This window comes from Falco naumanni, chromosome 2 (genome assembly GCF_017639655.2).
Source record: "Falco naumanni isolate bFalNau1 chromosome 2, bFalNau1.pat, whole genome shotgun sequence".
Lineage (NCBI taxonomy): Eukaryota > Metazoa > Chordata > Aves > Falconiformes > Falconidae > Falco > Falco naumanni.
The window spans coordinates 13,807,017-13,825,053 of record NC_054055.1 but is presented as its reverse complement, the minus strand read 5'-3'; the positions used below and the strand labels follow the sequence as shown (position 1 = coordinate 13,825,053).

Here is an 18,037-nt window from a genome sequence, read left to right as displayed (position 1 = left end):
AAACACTCCTAACTTCTCACATTGTTCTATCTTCAGTTACTTCCTTTTATAAAAAACCTTGCTTATTCCAAAATTACTAAAATAATATCATTGCTCCTCAATCTCATCTGCCTTCAAAATAAAAGCCTGGGAAACTGTGTGAAATCAACTGATGACACCTGTCAACATAAAATATTCTTAACTAGAGGAATGCACCTCTAAATCAAGTATTCAGATAAAACAAACAAAAGTATTAATTCAACTCTTAATGAAGATACATAGTGTTTCTCCTGCTCTTTAAATAAATATAGCAAGTATAAATAGGCTAGCCCTGGAACTTTAAATTAACAATATTAAATCCTGAAAAACTATCAAATGCAATCATCTGGATTCAAATTCCCCTATAAAAAAAGGTGTTTAATGATTTTAAACCATACTGATGGAAAACATAAAAGTTTCATCCTATGACATCTCTGGTTATTTGGCTCTAGTTGTCTAATATTAGAGATTTTGTTATTACTGAGTGAAAACTAAGTTAATTCACCCTTGAACTTGAGCTCCTCAGCCTATTCAGAAACAACCAGATCTGAAAACCATGCTTGTTGAGCATCTAGCATCTGATAGCTAAATGTATCATACGACACACATTCTTACCAGTTGCTTGTGCCTTTTGGTAGAAGGAGTACTGGAGGGAGAAGAGCCAGCACTCAGAGCTTCTTCAATATCTAAGTTCAACTGTTCCAGTTTCTTCATAAGACATGACATAGAGTCTGGCCATTCAGATCCTTTTTCTGGTTGGGTCTAAAAGAAATCAAACATATATGAAGTCTTAAAACACTCAAGCTTTTTGTAACTTAAGACTCTCATTCTTCTTCAAGCCCTCAAAGAAAAAAACTGACCAGTTTTTTCCCTGTCCTTGAGTAACTTTTCTCCATTTAGAAAGCTTCAATTGTCACTCCATTCCTGCTGACACATATTCATAGCTCAAATTATCACACTCCACTTCTGTATATCTGAATGGCTTTCTAACACTTCATCTTGGGTGACCCACTGCCAGCTCAAGCTAAGAACAACCAAAACCAAAGTGACTTTAATGTCTCCTCCCTAAGCCACTTCTATTTCAGCATCTCTCCACTGATTCCTTGTTGTCAGTAAGAATCCAAGCATTGAAGTTCATCACGTGCACTGTATTTTATTCCTTACTATAATTCCAGACTTTGTCAAAACTTGCAGCTTTCTATTGCCCATCTGTTGGGAATACTTCATTGGTCCCAAACACATTCTGCTTTCATGGATGCACCTTCCCCTTTTATCTAAACTGCTTCATTGTAAAATGGAAACATTAATCCATTGTAGTGTAACTGCCAAAAATACTTTTCTTATTCCTCGGTTTCCTCAAAGTCTTTTCCAGTGAAAAGCATCTTTCCATGGCAGTCCTTGTGCATGCTGCTGCATCATATCCAGTTTTCCTTATTCAAATCACTTCTAATGATCTGCAAAAAAAATACAGTCACGCTGGCCTCCCTGTCATCATGGGCAGCTACTGCTCCCCAGATTAGTCTCTGTCCTGAAGCTACCTCAGTTCTTTCATCTTTATTACTTTCACAAACAATATATTGTCTTTGCACAGAAGATAATTTCATAGCAAACAATTCTAACAGACTGAGCACACAAACAGTAATGCTGCATTGCCATCCTGCCAAAACCCTAAAAGCATCACACCAACACTCCACAACACCTAGGGGAGCTATAGGAATAGTAATTATTCTTACCTGATAAATCTTTATAGTGATTTGTTTCTTCATGGGTGTTTTGTAAGTGGGACAGAGATAATTGTAATGTTCACTATCATAGAAAAAAGCTTTACAAATTGAATTCGGGATGCTCACTCCAGTATTACACTGACATGTATTGCTACTAATGGAACTGCTCATCTTCACCACAGTAACTAAGAATAAGGCCCCAGACCATCAGACACCTGGTACCATATTACCAACAGACACATGTTCCCTTCAGAGGGGCTAGTTTTATCTTTGTAGGGTTTGTTTCAAAGCACAGAAAATTAAATATCCAATCTTTAGGTTTCCAAATCTTTATTTGGAATTTCCCAAATTTTTACCACCTCCTGAGTACTTTTTCCTGAAATGCTGTTAAAAATGCTAAGCTGTATTTCAATTCTGTAGCTATTACAATTATTTAAACAGAGACATTGATTGCTTCCCACTGTCTTCGTAACCATTTTAAAGTAAAATACAGGATGTTCCATAGAAAGTGAGTATCAAAAGACACTCCTCATTCTGAGTGAGATGGTCATACACAGGAAATGTGCATGTTGATGTACGTCTACAACACTCATTTGTAAACAAAGTAAAGATTCTACATTTTCCTGTAGTTATGCTTCCTCATTTCAATACTAAAGAAGGCTCAAAAAAAAAAAAAAAAAAAAGTCAAAACATGCAAACCAACCCAAACTCCAGCAACAATGAATGTTGAAAGTCTGTCAAAGTCAAATATGAAGGTTCTGTTTCTCAACACAGTTAAACTGTAGTTTAAGAAAAAGGAACTGTAAGAGTATGCTTTCTTACTTATCAGCGGCAAATGATCCTGAGGCAACAATTACCCAGGGAAATGAGTAAAATGTGTTGATTTCCATGAGCTATGCAAACATTGTACTTGCCAGGTGACAAACATCAAAGCTTACATTAGAAGTCTGTATTTTTGAGTTCAGTAAGAAGTAGAAGGGATTTACACAAGTGCAAAAAGTCCATTTTCTGTTCCATGACAGAAAAAGGGGAGGGATGGGGACAGGGGACAACTGGAAATATGTCTCTAATTTAGCATTGTGCACAGAAAATACAAAGATGAAAATTCATGAAGACGTTAAGAAAGGCTTCAAAATATTTCTAAGACACTCCAAATGCATATGTACATGCAAACATATGATACTGTGTTACAACAAAAAATACAGCTCCATGCATAGGGAAGCACACTTTGCCTTTACCTTGACAAACAGTTACCTGGGGGAACAACACTTCCAGCATTCACTAATACTCTGCAGTACATCTGTATGAGCCAAACTCCCTTCTTTTTATAAATTTGTTTTGCTTTAACAGAATTCAAACCACAGTAATTTCTTAAAAATGTAAGTCCTAAGGGGTTTCCCCAAACTATAACTTCTTCCAGCTTTCTCCATTCAGTTCTGCCTTTTTTAGTTCAGTAAGAGTCTATATTGTGTCTATTAAGGAGATGAGGAAAAAGATGGGTTTTCATTATCCTTCAAGATAAAGCCAAATGAGCCTAGTTAACAAATGCCATTCACTAATTGGAAATTTGGCAACAAAAGCACCATTTGGAACAAATGCTGATTGGCTACGTATTTCAAAGGTTGCCTGAAATTCCTGCTGAACAGCAAAAACATGATGCTACTTACATTCAAAAATATACAGCCTGCACAGTAGGACTTCTAACCAGTGAATAAATTCTGCCTAATCCATTCATACAGAACACAGCTCGCCAGTGTTCAGCTCTAGTAACTAGGCTGGACACTATCACAGTGCTCAGAAGAGCTGAATATCAGTGTATCCTGCCCATTGCAACTTCAGAGGCTGTAGGGTCAGACATCTTTGGAAGCTTTTGTGTCTTGCCCTTCAGGAGGAAAAAAAAAATTCATTCTAAATTATTAAGAATCATGGTCTGCCTTATTCATTGCTTTTCCTCTAAAAAGGTGTACAGGGAGAACAGTCTTTTGCATATACTCTCAAGGTCTCCTTTCTTTGTTGGAGCTGTAGTCACACAGCAATGCACAGGGATGCTGTTATCTTTTGAAGTACCTGAAAAGCTTAGAGACAGAAGTGCACTACAAGAACACTTTCTGTATGTTACCTTGGAATATAGAATCATTGGAAAAGATCACCAAGTGCAGCACTTAAGATCAAGTCCAACAGTTAACCTAGCACTACAAATTCCATGTCCCTACACACCACATCTGCAAGTCTTTTAAATACATCCAGGGGTGGTGACTCAGCCACTTCCCTGGGCAGCCTGTTCCAGTGCTTGACAAGCCTTCTGGTGAAGAAATGTTTCCTAATATCCAATCTAAACCTCCCTCAGTGCAACTTCAGGCCATTTTCTCTGAGCCATAGAAGAAAGTGTGACCAGAGAATCTCTCATCAAACACATCTTCCACGGTGAAGCACCATTGTCTAGGAAGATCATGTCATAGATTAGACAGAGAATGACATACCGGCCTTGGAAGCGAATCCTCTGCCATCCATATAGCGTTCTCAAGTCTCACAAAACAGAAGTATCATCCTCTGTGCTAAATATAAAATTAAGTGGTATGCACTTCCTTAAAACAGTTACAAATGCAATTATGCTTCGGATAGTTATTGTATATGAAGAACTAACCCAACTGTTCAATATTTACTAAGACACATTTATCAGTCAGCTAAACATAAAATTTAGTTGTAGGTTGCTACTACTACAGCAACCAAGTTTTAGAACTGCAGGCTTATGTTACTGTTACATGTACACATTCATATCCAGATTCTGTGTTCACTTACGTAGCTGAATTAGGATCATTAACAAATTACAGAGGTAAAACAGTGTGCAAGGTTACGGTCCATCACCTGAACTATCACTTGCTCTTTCCTTAGACTGAGAAGTAAATACATTCCAGACATTCAGTTATTTATGCCTTTTGGACTGAAGCTTCTGCACCATGCTTTTCAGCCTTCAAGGGTTCTGAACTAAACTTATTCAGCAAAATAATCCCTGATAAAAGGCATATTTGTTTCAGTGTTTTGCCCATGAAGCTTATTGCAGTAGGCAAAACAGCTGCCAGCAAATCTAAATTTAAATGGAAAGAATGTGGCAGAAATTAACAAATCCATATAGAACACTAAGAGGTCAGGGTTAACCCAGCTGCCAGACCCCATCCCATACTGGAAAGCAGAAAGGCTTCCAAGTGAAGGGTTATGAGAAAATTACACAACTCTAAATTTATCTGATAACTTGTGGCTTTCACTTCAGAAACCTTCAATAGGTCCAACTGTTCTAATAATTAATGTATTGTACAACTTCAAGTGATAAATTACTATCTCCAAATAAAAAAATACAAATGCTATTTAACCCTCTTCCCTAATATTATATCGGTTTAGACAAAATTCTCTCTGATGTACAGCCTAGATCCACAAAGAATGATTTTGTGGAAGTATTTCAGAGACCAAATATCATATTTTGCTCTTGTGGCATTGATGAAGCTTCTCTGTTCTCAAAAGCAGCTCTGTGTAAAAGAAGGTCTCTCAGCCACTGTGGGCTTTGCCCACAGGGGCTGGGGGAGGAAGCCAGATCAATTCCTTACACAAAATCCTTCTGAAAGAGAAGTATTTAGAATACAAAGGACTCTTTTATTCTCAAAATAGATTTATGTGTGCCTTCTATATTGAAGATTAAATATTTCAAAGGGAATTTTCCCATATATCCCACTATAGTGTTGCTTAAATACTTATAGAGCTTTTAGATGGGTAACTAACTTGTGACATCTTTGTCCTGGAAAGCAGGTAAACTCTGCAGTTAGCACTGCTTCTGCTTTCTAAGAAAGCTTAGATGCTTTCTGCTTCTAAAAACTGTACTGCTATCCATCTGGAGCGATCAAGGGAAGTCTCTTCAATCTTTCAAGTCAGCAGGTAAAATGACACGCATAGCTAGGTTGCTGGGAAAATGAAAGCTCTTCAGGGGCATCATGTGAAATTCAGAGCAACATGGATCCCCGAAACATTCACCTAATGGTGGGCTACTAGGACCTCAGCAGTTTTTCCCCTAAGAAAAGGTACAGAAATACTAATATGAAGATGTTAAGTTAATCAGTTTTAAAGGAAATACCTTTTCCAGGATGAACCCTTTTCCCCAAAACCTATGATAATTACATTTAAATACACCTGTGTATAGAGCTTCATTTTTCCTTCCTGTTCAGTCACCCTCTCCTTTGCACTTTCCTGCCCGAAGGTGTGCTGCCCCAAGCTACTGGTATCTTCAAACAGGTTTTCAGAAGTGACACAAACCATACCTGTGAGAATCTGATGAAACCTTCTAAGTACTTCATGCTCTAAAGCAAAAATAATAATAATAAAAAAATACACACCCCACCCACTCCCACCCCCGATTTTTAAAGACCCTTAAGGCTCTTGCTGGCTTTTCTCCATTTCCCCTTACTGTGCCACCATGTAACTGACTTTATCTTCCTTCACTAAGCTCAACTGTGCATTTCTATAACCTACGTGTTTGTGTTTTACTAAACCACTAGCTATATTATTGAATTATAAATACAGTACAAAATAGAAAAATATTGCAGAAATGAAACTTCAAGACATAGAATAATAATAATAAACACTTGGGGTTTTTTAATGATGAAAAGGTATGTAACATAGGAGAAAAGGGAACCCAAAGCAATGGTACCATACAGAAAATAATGTAACACAACCTCATTGCATGCATTTGACTGATCTGTTAAAGGCAAACTCGTAACAGCTCAGAAATAAGACTCTACTTTTCATAACAGCTTTTAATCTCTCAGACAGGGAATTGGTAAATTTGACCTTTAATCTGTAATCAATGCATTGATCTTGCATAGCAATAGTGTCTGTCATCTCTCTTTCAATAGTTCCTGCATGAATTTTTAAGAACTTTTGCTCTAAGTTAGGCAGGACAGGAGCTCTGGTACCAACAGTCCTCCAAATATTATTCATGGAAACACTTCTCAGCTGAAGAAACCTGAGCTAATTCCTGGGACTGAAGGCCATAAGCTGTACCAGCATGGTGGTTCACCCAAGACAAGAGAGAGAGACTGGAAGGGGAAAAGAAATCTAGTTGAAGAAAAGATGTGGGGCAAAAAGTTTTGGAAAATAATTGCATACTACTGCAGAAGTTTTAAAGTGAAGTAGCCCAGGCAGCCTAGTACAAAAACTCTGTTGCAGGATTGCTTTGTTTCTAGTAAAAGCAACTAGATTCATATTGGACTTCTCATTTAAAGATGACAACTTAAAATGGCATGTAGTTGGTTTTAACATCAAATTTTAATTTGGGTTTGCTCCAATGATTAAATGATTTATTCTCCCAGTTCACAATGCCTACAGCAATTCTCCACCTTCTAAGAAATGATGATGTCAAGCAACACCGAATTTCACAAACAGGCTGTCTGACAAGCCTGTACTGCCGACACATGCTACGGAACTGGCACCCGAATGGCCAGACAAGCTGTCTTAAGTGACATCTGCTCCTACTTCAGCATATGAATTATCCTCTTGGGTTATCCCATCTTCAGTGGCTTCAGAGTGGGTGCCAGCTCATCATTTATCTATTCTACCATCTTCCCCACCTTGTGAGGTGGAAGAAGTGAAATGCATTTCTTGTACCCCAAACACCTGCTCTATGCAGTAGTCAAGTTCCCGACACCATCCATTTGCATTCAGTTTGGCATCATCTGCAACAGTGGTTGTATCTGCACATCACAATTAGTGCCCATGAATGTGAAAATGCCTTACACACACCAGTAAAGATGCATTTAACTACTTCTTCACCAAAAATTACTAACTTCAAAATACAGTAACTCTTACCACAACTTGGAAAATGTGACCAGTCTGTGCCTGTTTGTAGAAGGTTATCTTCCCACAGTACTTGTTGACTAAGCAATGGTGTATTTCAGACTGGGTTTCACACCACTAAATCCACAAAAAGTTACATACTGGAATAGGTAACTTACAGATCCTTCTCCCCAGTGTGTTTAGTTGCACCTTTTGAGATTGGATAGAGCTTAATCTGTTTTCTTAAAGAAGGGTTATCTCTTCAGAAAACATTGTGGTTACAGCTATCCAGGATGTAGAAGAGCTGGACTCAGCACCATTTATGGCCTAATGCATTTTGTATCAGCTCCTCCATAAATGTAAAAATCAGCAGGGAAAAAAAAAAAATATTATCACTTAAATACCAAGTACAAGTGGCTGTGCAGGAAAGTTCTACAAACAGGACTTCATCCCCAGGCTACACATCTGAGTTGCTTCCATCACATGCAGTTTCTCCCTTAATTGTTCAACAAATCTTGAATTATTTTTGTACAGGCAAAGCTACAAGAGGAGAACCTGCGCCCATAAAACCTTACCATCAGAAATTCTTCTGGAAGGTAGAAAACACAGGCTAATGTCTTTTAAACAGTTGAGAGAGCTGAATCCTTCTCTTTTGGGGAAGATGAACCACTAAATTACAGAAAACAAATACAACACCTCTTTATTTTACAAAGAAAGCAGCAGCTGCCACTGCGTTTTGTGGAAACCTGCATCCTCAGGATATACATGGAGGGCTCTATGTCTGAAGTGACTCATCCCACCTATGTGCTGCCTCCCTGCCAAGGTTAGCCTCACAATAAGCATCAAGCTCTTGGTCTTAGAACAAATGGTACAATTTTCACACATGCAGGAAAAAAACACACAGGACATGTTAAATTGAGAAAGCAGCTCAGAAAATAACAAAAATCCCCCGCTTTATCAATGTCTGGCTAGCCTAATAATCAGTCTCAGATAGTCAGCAGCTGATGCCTGAAGAAAGGTTGTAAGAGCTGGGCAGTAATAACCTGGTGTTTTACACAGGGTGCTTTCCTAGTTTTCAGTACCATAAACTGCAAATTGTATCACAACAGTGGCAAACCAAACAGGACTTTCACATCAAGCAACCAAATTCCACCCATGTCCTAAATTACTCTGGATTCAATCCAAACATTAAAATTCAGGTCTGTGTGAATTTTCAGATCATAGTCAACATAAGCATGACAAGGGCAGCTTCTCAGTTATGACATTCTCACTTAGACATGCAAACTACAAAACGCTGCAAGGTCCACTGCTCCTTCTGAAACCTCCATCTTCCATTAAAGATGTGCATAGCCTGATGAAGCCTATTTATTTAAGAAATAACACGCTGTTCTGAATTCTTCAGTGATAATGGTTGAAGTCTTTGGTAAACAAATGGTCTAAACATTAGACCATTACAGCAAACAAATACTCTAGTCTGATCTAGGTCTTCCAAGACACAAATGCAAACCAGGTCATATTGCATCTTAATACAAGAAGTAGGGAGGGGAAAAAAATTCCTGTCCAAAGAGTGAATGACTGCTACCTTGGCAGCTTTTAAATGCTAACAAGACTGAAAGCTCTAATGCTGTGCTTGCACGCTACATACAGCCATTCCTGTACTATACTAGTAAAGTAAGAAAATCTTTACGCATACTTGCTTCTTCCTCACCAGATCCTTTTCTTTTTCTATGTGGAAGTAAGAATATATTTCTCCTATAGTGAAAGAAATTCTGATGTAGATGGATATAGGGAAGATAAATACCTGTGTGGAGCCCACAGAGGCCTCCCCTAATAGCATAACCTTGCTGGACACAAAGCATATACAGTAAACTTCACCTCTACTGGCTGTAACAAACGAAAATGAGTGTGACTGGTAGAAACCTCAGCGTTCACCTGGAGATTAGTAACTCAAAAGTAACAGTGGAAGAGGCAAATGACTGTGCCTGGAGACCAGCAGTACAAAAGCAACATGAAGAAGAAAACAGTAAAAGCAAATAAAAGGGACAGTGATAGTATGGTATAACTGAAAACAATTTTGTGACCCATGTAACACTTGTGAGATCCCACACATAAACCCTATAAAGGGTAAAGCAAACTTTGGGGAAAAGCCTTCAAAAGCTCTAGAGGAAAAGCTACCGATAGGCTTATCTCAGTGTAAAGCACTGGAGCCTCAAGGGTGGAAGCACTAGTGCCTTACTCTTGCTGCTGCACCCAGAACAAAGCTGTGTGGTGTGCCTTGATTTAGAGTAGGGGAAGCACTACCCCACCCTGAGCAACATGAGCCAACACAGGTACTCTCCTCCACTCACCTGTCAGGGTCTAGCTGTGGACAGCACGTAATTGTTAAGAGGTCATGAGCGTCTGCCGTCTTTCACTTATTTCAACAGTTGTTTAGTACTAATTGGTAAGGCAATAATCTTGCTTAATGTAGTAGTTGAATTAAGCAAGGATTTGACTGCTTCCTTGGCATGCCACCATCCACCCACCCCTGACAACTGGCCAACTGTCACAATGCACCTTGACGAAAGTTGGTGCTCGCTGCATGAGCAAAGAGCACTAAAGGTACTGACAGCTGAGAATCAAACCCTGCAGGCCAGTGCCAGGGCTGCCCTGGCAATCTAACACAGTTCAGTCATTTTTTCTAAAAATATCAATGTTTCCTTGAAGAACACTGGAACAGATTCAAAAAATTAAGATAGTAAAGGGTAAAGACAGAGGTCTAGTAGTATCTGGCAAATTTCTGGCAAAGTATCTGCAAAACATCTGGCAAAAAGTAAATAAAGAACCTATCTTGTGACACCAAATGCCAGAATATTTTTAAAAAGAAGCAACTCTTTGTAGAGAACTATAACACTTTAAAAAAATTTTTCTTAAAATACCAAAATTCTTATATACCTAATTTTCAGTTGTGGTAATTTTAAAAAATTCATACATACAGTGAAGAATTCCCCCGAAAACTGGTTATAGAGGTTGTCTCCATGCATTATGGAACTTCAGCTATTCACTGTTTTCTGAGTAAGTCATAGCGCTGCTTCGGTGTCTACATTACATACAAAAACTTAACTCACAAAACCACTATTAATAAATATGAAACTGGTAAAATGACTGCAATATAATCATTATACTTATGACAAACTACCAAAAAAACCTGCAAATTACACTGAACAGGATAAAAAGGATACTTGTTCCAAGATTCATGAGCATTCACAGAGTTCTGTCAGATCTGACATTGCTCCCTACCCAAAAGTTCTTGCAATCTACTATTAAGAAACATTAACATTAGCAATCCACTTAGAAATCTGAAATTAACAGAGAAAATAAAGAGTGAAAGGCACCTTCTGGTATTAAGGAGTACTTCAGGACAGAAGGACTTCCTTAGCAGAAAGGAAGGTATTTTTGGTGGCTAAGAACAGGTGGTGATAGGGGAAAAAAGGATGGAACATGAATTATGAAGAGAACAACAGAAAAGCCAATAACTGAAATAACGTAAACCTTCTAAACTGTACCCTGAAGTGATTTTCATTAAGGTAACAATAAGGCAGCGGCATTAATCCCAGGTCCAGAAACGTAACTAAGCATGATTCCAAGATCTTCCCTGCAAGTTTGACACCCAACTACTCAGGTTTAACTACCCAGCTTCAGTATTACGCAACAACAAGTTAAATGCAATTTGCTGTGAATTTAGTATTTATTGATATATTTCAGCAGATTTAAGAAAAAATAATCCATGACTCTATTAAACACTCCTGAAACTCTTGAAACTTCTAGAGCAATAAAAATAACAAGTTATATAGCTCACATTGCTAACGTTACTTCAAGAACTTATGCAATATAAAAATCCACGTATCTCTTTTTCTTAAGTAAATGCAACTATAGTTGTTAAAACATCCCTGCATTATTTTACATTACTTCATGCTAAGTTATGTTTATCTGTTAAACTAGAATAACAAAGAACACGTATGGAATGTTACAGTTTGTGTATAATGTGTACAAGCATGCAGACCAAGTTTCCCCGTGTTATACCTATGTAGTTCCACAAAGTCCCTGTGGCTGTCCCAATGTAACACAGACCTGCAAGTCTTGTAATGCCTGGATATAACCATGCCAAATTAAAGGTGGTTTATTTTTAATTTATTTTTATTTAATTTAAATTTATTTTATGACAGGCACACCCATAACATCACATCAGTTGGAGAAACCTAATTTTGAACCAGCAGCTCTCACAGCAGCAGAACCTCCCCGGGATGCTGGACGCGAGGCACTAGCACTATCCTGCAAAAAGCACCACAATGGCTTTTTGCTCCAAAAATCATACAGCTGAGAAAGAACAAGTAAAGGTTTTCTCCATTTCAACCCAAAAAGCAACTTGGCAATATAAGGACCTCCAGATCACCAGATTCCGCCCGGATTTCTCCAGTATTTAGCCCCAAACAATTTGTCTGGTAGTAGCATATTTAAAAGAAGTTGCTTTTTCCCATCCTTCGCCTGGGGAAACAATTTGTTTCACAAAAAACCGCAAGCTAGGTTGTGCTGCCTCCACACCCTTGCGCGGAAGGGCGCCGTGCAACGCTCCCCGCGCCGTGGCTGCCCCGGGGCGCGGCGGAGGGCAGGCCGGCAGGGCCCGCCGAGCGGGCGGAGGGCAGGCCGGCAGGGCCCGCGCTCCCGGCGCCGCCCTTCCCCCGGCCCGGGCGGCCTCAGGGCACGTTCCGAGGCAGACACGGCCCCTCACGCTCACGGCCGCAGCTTCCTCGGCTGTTTGGCACGGGCGGCCGAGCACCCCACCCCTCAGCCGCCATGCTCGGAGCCGCCCGGCCGCGGACGGAAGGGGAGGCACAGCCCTGGCGGCGGCCGCGCAGAGGAGCTGGCGCCTCCCGGCGGAGGGGCGGCTGCCGGGCCGCGGGTCCCACCGGGCGGCTGCCCGCCCCCCCCAGCACTGGCGCGGCACCCAAGCATCCCCCCCGCCCCCAGCCCGCCCTTTCCAGGAGCTGGCGCGCGCTGGGGGAGGGGCTCCCGCCTCGGCCAGCGCCCCGAGCTGCGCGCGCAGCGCCGCCCGCTCCCTCTTTTCTTCCCGCCCCCCGCCTCGGCCGGAGCGCGCGCGCCGCCGTGACGTCGCCGGCGGGCGGCACCGCGGTGGGGAGGGAAGGGCGGGTGGGCGGCGGCCGCCGGCTCGCGGGGCGGCAGCGCCACCTGGCGGGCAACACTGCGCGGCGGCGCCCGCGGCCCGAGTGCGCTCCCTAACGCCCCGGGAGGGGAGGGCAGGGCGCTCCCGCCGCCGGCGGGGCAGGGCGCGCTCCTCCGAGGGGCTCCGCGGCGGCTGGGCGGCGCGGGGGCACCGGGCGGTGTTACCGGCAGGCAGCTGCCCCGGGAGGCACTGCACCGTGCCCGTTTGCCCCTTCCGCGGCCCGCCCCGGTAGCCGCGGGCCGCGGGCCGCCCTCGCAGGCTCCCTGAGGGAGAACAGCCGTGCCGGCTGCCCGGCGGCCGGCGGGGAGCGGCTCCTCCAGAGGGCGAGGCTGAGCGCCGGAGCCGCCTCCCGCCGGCCCTTCGGGAGCGGCCCCGTTGTCTCCAGAGCCGCCGGGGACCGTGGCCTGGGCGCCCCGGAGGCGGCTGCGAGGGGCCGCCGAGCTGTCCCCGGCCCCGCTCCTTCTCCAGCAGCCGCCCCGGGCTTTGCCGTGGTATCAGAACCGTGGCAGCGGAGGCTGGCTTGGCGCCTTGGTAAAATGGCGCTTCCGTGGGGCTGCGCCTCAGTTTCCCGGTGTGAGAGCTCTGCAGCTAGGAAGGCCGGCTCCCGCCCAGCCTGCCACCGAGGCCTCGCCTGCACGGCTGAGCAGAGGCGGGCGAGGCTTAAACGAGATCTAGAGATGGCCAGGTATTCAGAAGGATGTCTGCAGCTCTGCACTCTGGTGGGAAGTTGGTGCTTCTGTGTTCAAGGCTACAGTCACCGCCGTACGAGCATCGCACTTAAAAACGGCTCACCGCACGTCTAGTTACATACACACGTTTCTGGAAATAAGATCCGCACACAGTTCCTCTGCTGTATCTGACAGATGTCAGAATAAATCACGGTGGCTCAGTTGAGACTGAAGGTGTTCAACTTCAAAGAAATTATGTCAAATCTGAGATCTGATTAGATTGCCTTGATTTCAATAGTCCTATGAGTTAGGAACTACATGGATAATGTCAGATAGTTATAAATGTGACATTCACCCAAAGTCTCAAAGATAGGTAACGCTGGCTGTCAGAAGCATGTGACTGAAATCAGAACTGTGTTTGAACCATTGGATTATACCGGTTTGATGGCCAGTTGATTATTTTTGTTAGTGGTGAGACAGCCTGGGCTCAGCTCTGATAATTGAACACAAAAGGAGGCTTCAGACAGGAGAGAAAATTCTTCAAACTCCTCAATTTCAGCACAGCTCAGGAGAAGATTGTCTAAACTTAAGCTATTTCTGAAAGCGTTTAAGATTTGCTTATTTGGTTTGACGTATTAAAATGAGCCTGAGTGAGCAGATTTGGACAGTCTCATTTTTTATCTTTCTGGTGATGTGAAAAGCTTTTTCTTCGAAGTCCATTACATTTGGGGGCATGAAAGGGAAGGATATGGGGAGGGAGGGACGAAGAATAGAAATCCGGGGTGCTGGAAGCCAAAGTGAGGCTGTACTCACAGCTCCTTTAATTACCAAGAGTGAAGAGTGTCAGATCCAGATCTGGAGGATCAGCCTCCTGTCTTGACATCAGTGACACTCAGGAGAAACAGGCAGAACAGCGAATCAAGGCTTTGAAGCCTGAATTTGAATCATGACACAGTACAGCTCCTAGTGCCAGGGGAACTTAATTTTCATCGTGGTCCTTTGTCATTTGGTTCAATACAAATGCTAATAAATAAAACTCCAATTTCTATTCTTCCTTAATAAATAAACCTCAAACATATTGGACCACATCAATCAAAGTATTATTAAATACCTTTTAAAAATCAGTCATCTGAATTTTTCCTTCAGGATGGTCTTGTTTTCTAGTTTCATTTACTTTTTGTAATAGACCTTTCCTAAGTGTTCATTATCATAATTTATAGTTTTAATTAAAATGCAAAATGTATTTTTTCCTCTGAGTTTCTTCCATTATATTTTGATGGTACTTATATGTAAAGTAATTATACTTCAAGTAATTCTTTCATATATTCTACCCCCCACCCTCTTTTTTTTTTCCTCCTTGGTGTTTTAAGAGAGCAAACTCATGCTGTTCTGTCTTGGTGTTGCTCAACTGCTGTGACGTTTCCCCCACAACTTCTGAGTGTTTTAGATAGTTTCAAGCCAGTTTGAAAGATATTTCTGAAAGATATATTAGAAAGAAATGTCAGAGATCAAGCTAAAAAGTTTAATCAACATTTGTGGCTGGGTAGACACAAGAGACTCAAATGACGGCCCACTATAACCTAAGGATGAGACACCAGCCCATGCTGTTTCTGAGCAGCTGCCAATGAGCACATATGTGCTAACTGGCCAGGCAGAGAAAAGATACCTATAGCTAAAGCCATGTTGTCTCTTGCCAGAATCATGGGGGGTTAGTGGACATTCTGGGGAAAAGGGAATTAGAGGAGACATGGGCAGGTGTGGACAAAATACTGAGAGCTGAAAACTGGAGGTAATGCAAGAATGCTGTGAGAGGACTGCAGTATGGTGGGAAAATACTGAGAGGCAGGGAATAGATTGGGGAGCAGGAGGTGCTGAAAGGGGTGAGCCAGGAGGAATTAGTTCTGCAGAATGCTGACGTGGCAATCTTAAGTCTGAAAACCACTTTGGAACAGTTCTTTAGTTTTCTGAGATAATCACCACGGAGTGATTAGGTGAATTCTGTAGAAACAGCAGGACAATAAATTTTCACATCCTACCTTGAGACACCTGATTTTATAAATGACATTTTTTCCATCATGAAGGGCACTTAGTCCCTGATCAAGGCACTGAAGAAAAATACATTGTGAGGGAGGTGACAGGTTATTCAATTCTTATTTTATGATTTTATAGGATTTGTGTCACTCATCCCACATGCAGTTATAATTTTTCATAAGGAGGAAAGGGGTTTCTCAACAGCTTCTGTTTAGGTGTCGGCTCTGCCAAGTTGCTTCTTGCAGAGCCTCAATGAATTCAGTGAACTTCATTAGAAGCCCATCTCTAGTGGCCAAGGATCAAGACAGGGAGGGAGTTAGTTCCTTTCTGAATGTCAGCCAGGGGGAAAAGTAGTGGGTTAGGAACGGTCACATTAAAGAAAACAATTATTTTGTGGGGCAAAATTGTAGGACATAAGTACATCATTAAAAATCTTTTCCAGAGGAAAAAAAAAATCATTAAGTGTGAAGAAGTCAACTAAAATTAGTTTAGCAGACAGCATTTTTTTTTTTTAAGTTTTGAATTGGCCAAAGTTAAAAAGGAGGTGGGAGTGGGTTTTCAGTATGCTGTTGAAATCAGATATACTGCACTTGGTGACTAGATAAAACTAGCTGCAGGTATTATTTATAGTATATGTAAGTTGTTCAGTTTTAATGTTTTGTATCAGCTGTTTCAAGAGGGCTTGTGAGTTGCAGCATTTCAATTGTAAGAAGCTTGTCAAAATGACATAAGGAACCTGATGATATCAACAAATAAATCTCCTTGTGTAAATTTTTGGTAGTGAGAGAGATGAGCAAAGAGGCACATTTTTCTTTTCATTGTCTAAGGTCTCTTAAATGCCCTTAATCAGATGGGATCTCCCTCTGGAGCTCTTCAAAGACATCAACGTCTTTTCCTCTGACTGTATAAGGAATAGATGTGCTTCACTTGACAGCTGCTTTATCTATAATGTGGAAACTGGTTATGTTCCCTAACACCAGATCCAGATAATATTCTGCTGCTGTCTTAACTCTGTTGAGGCAGGACTGGGAGTGCACCATCTCCACTCCCTCGTCTTCTTCCCACATCCCTAGTTTCAGTGGGAAGAAGATTAAACTACGAGAGCAGCAAGCCTACTCCACCAGGCCCAGTGGATGATCGGGAATCATAGATATCTATCTATGTTAAATATAAACATCTAAATTTTAAATTAAAATTATTTGCCTGAAATACAGAGATCAAGTTTCACTCCTCCCTCCCTGAGAAAACCAGCAAAATCTTTCAACCTGAAGAACATAGTCCTAAAGTTTTGAATGGGCCACAAGCTCTACCAATGACACTTCTTGCAAGTCACCTCTATGTGTTCCTGGGGTTTTTTTTTCACCACCCTTTGGTAAACTGAGATACATGTTCCTGCTACCTGCCTATGCTAAAAGGCACAGTATCAGGTGTGCTGCTATACTATAATAATCTGCTGTAGTTTATGCTTTCTTTTTCCTCTAAATGACACGAATACCCATGACAAATGCAGCATTTAAGAAGCTGAAGGAATTTGGTAGAAATTAAATGCTGAATTTAAAATCATCACCTAATGCATAAGAACAGTCATCTGTCTGTGCATGTATATGTTCCTTAATCCCTTATTGATTTATATAGTATGTACTTTGTCTTACATTTCTAATTGTTAATGCTAGTTGTCTACTTTTTTTTTTTTTCCACAGTTTTAACTACATTTCTTCTTTCAGGGATCAGAAACAGACATAAATACCATGTGAGTGATAAAAACAACTTTCAGAAACTTAACTGTTCATGGTATTTGTAGCTATTAATGGTATTTGTAAACAGCTGAAGCCCTGTCTTGCTAGAATAAAAAAAAGTAATGGTGAAGTATGTGGAAATGTATTATTACTGCTTTAATACTGACATGTGTATTTTGCTCCCCTTGGACATCTTGCTTTATGAAGACTCATGTTTTTTTAATCACAAACAGAAACAGAATAGTGCTTATGGACTTTAGCATGTCAGTTTTAGCTTGGGAAAAAGGTAACTGTTAAAAACCATAAAACACATTCTGTTAAACAAGTCAGTTTGATCTCAATTTTGAAGAAAAGTTCCTTTGATAAAGTAGCCTTAGGCATCATTCTTGGAGGAAAATAATAGTTTCTGTATCCCCAGAGCATGTAAACATATTGCTTATACCACATAAATATTTTTGTATAACGCAAAGTTTGGAAAATGTGGCCTAGAGCTCAAAAAATCTGTCTTCCTGTAAGAGTATGGTGGTCACTAAATAGCAGCAACTACTGTTACCAGAACCTTAAGGTTCAGGCCTGTTCCCTGTTCTTTGCCCCAGACATCTTCTGCTGGGATGAGAGGGGTTGAGAGAGAAGTGATCTGTAGCAGCTACTTCTATAAAACTACAGGAGTTTTGCAAAATCTTCAAGACACAAATGTACTAAAGATGGTCTGAGGCAGGTGAAGCTGTAAGCTTGAGCCTGTCACGCAGTTTCACTTACCAAGCAGAGGTTTAGCCTAACCACTATTGACTCCCAGTTCTAATATACATTATATTTTGAGTA

The 18,037-nt window shown here is 41.3% G+C and overlaps 1 protein-coding gene across 1 annotated transcript in view; it reads right to left on the bottom strand.

The window, feature by feature from the left end:
• Positions 1-18,037, bottom strand: part of STARD13 (StAR related lipid transfer domain containing 13) — a 296,712-nt gene that overhangs the window by 219,646 nt on the left and 59,029 nt on the right. Inside the window, exon 3 of the mRNA XM_040583322.1 lies at positions 634-780. Within this exon, the coding sequence (XP_040439256.1) occupies positions 634-780 (147 nt within the window). The remainder of the gene's footprint in view (positions 1-633; positions 781-18,037) is intronic.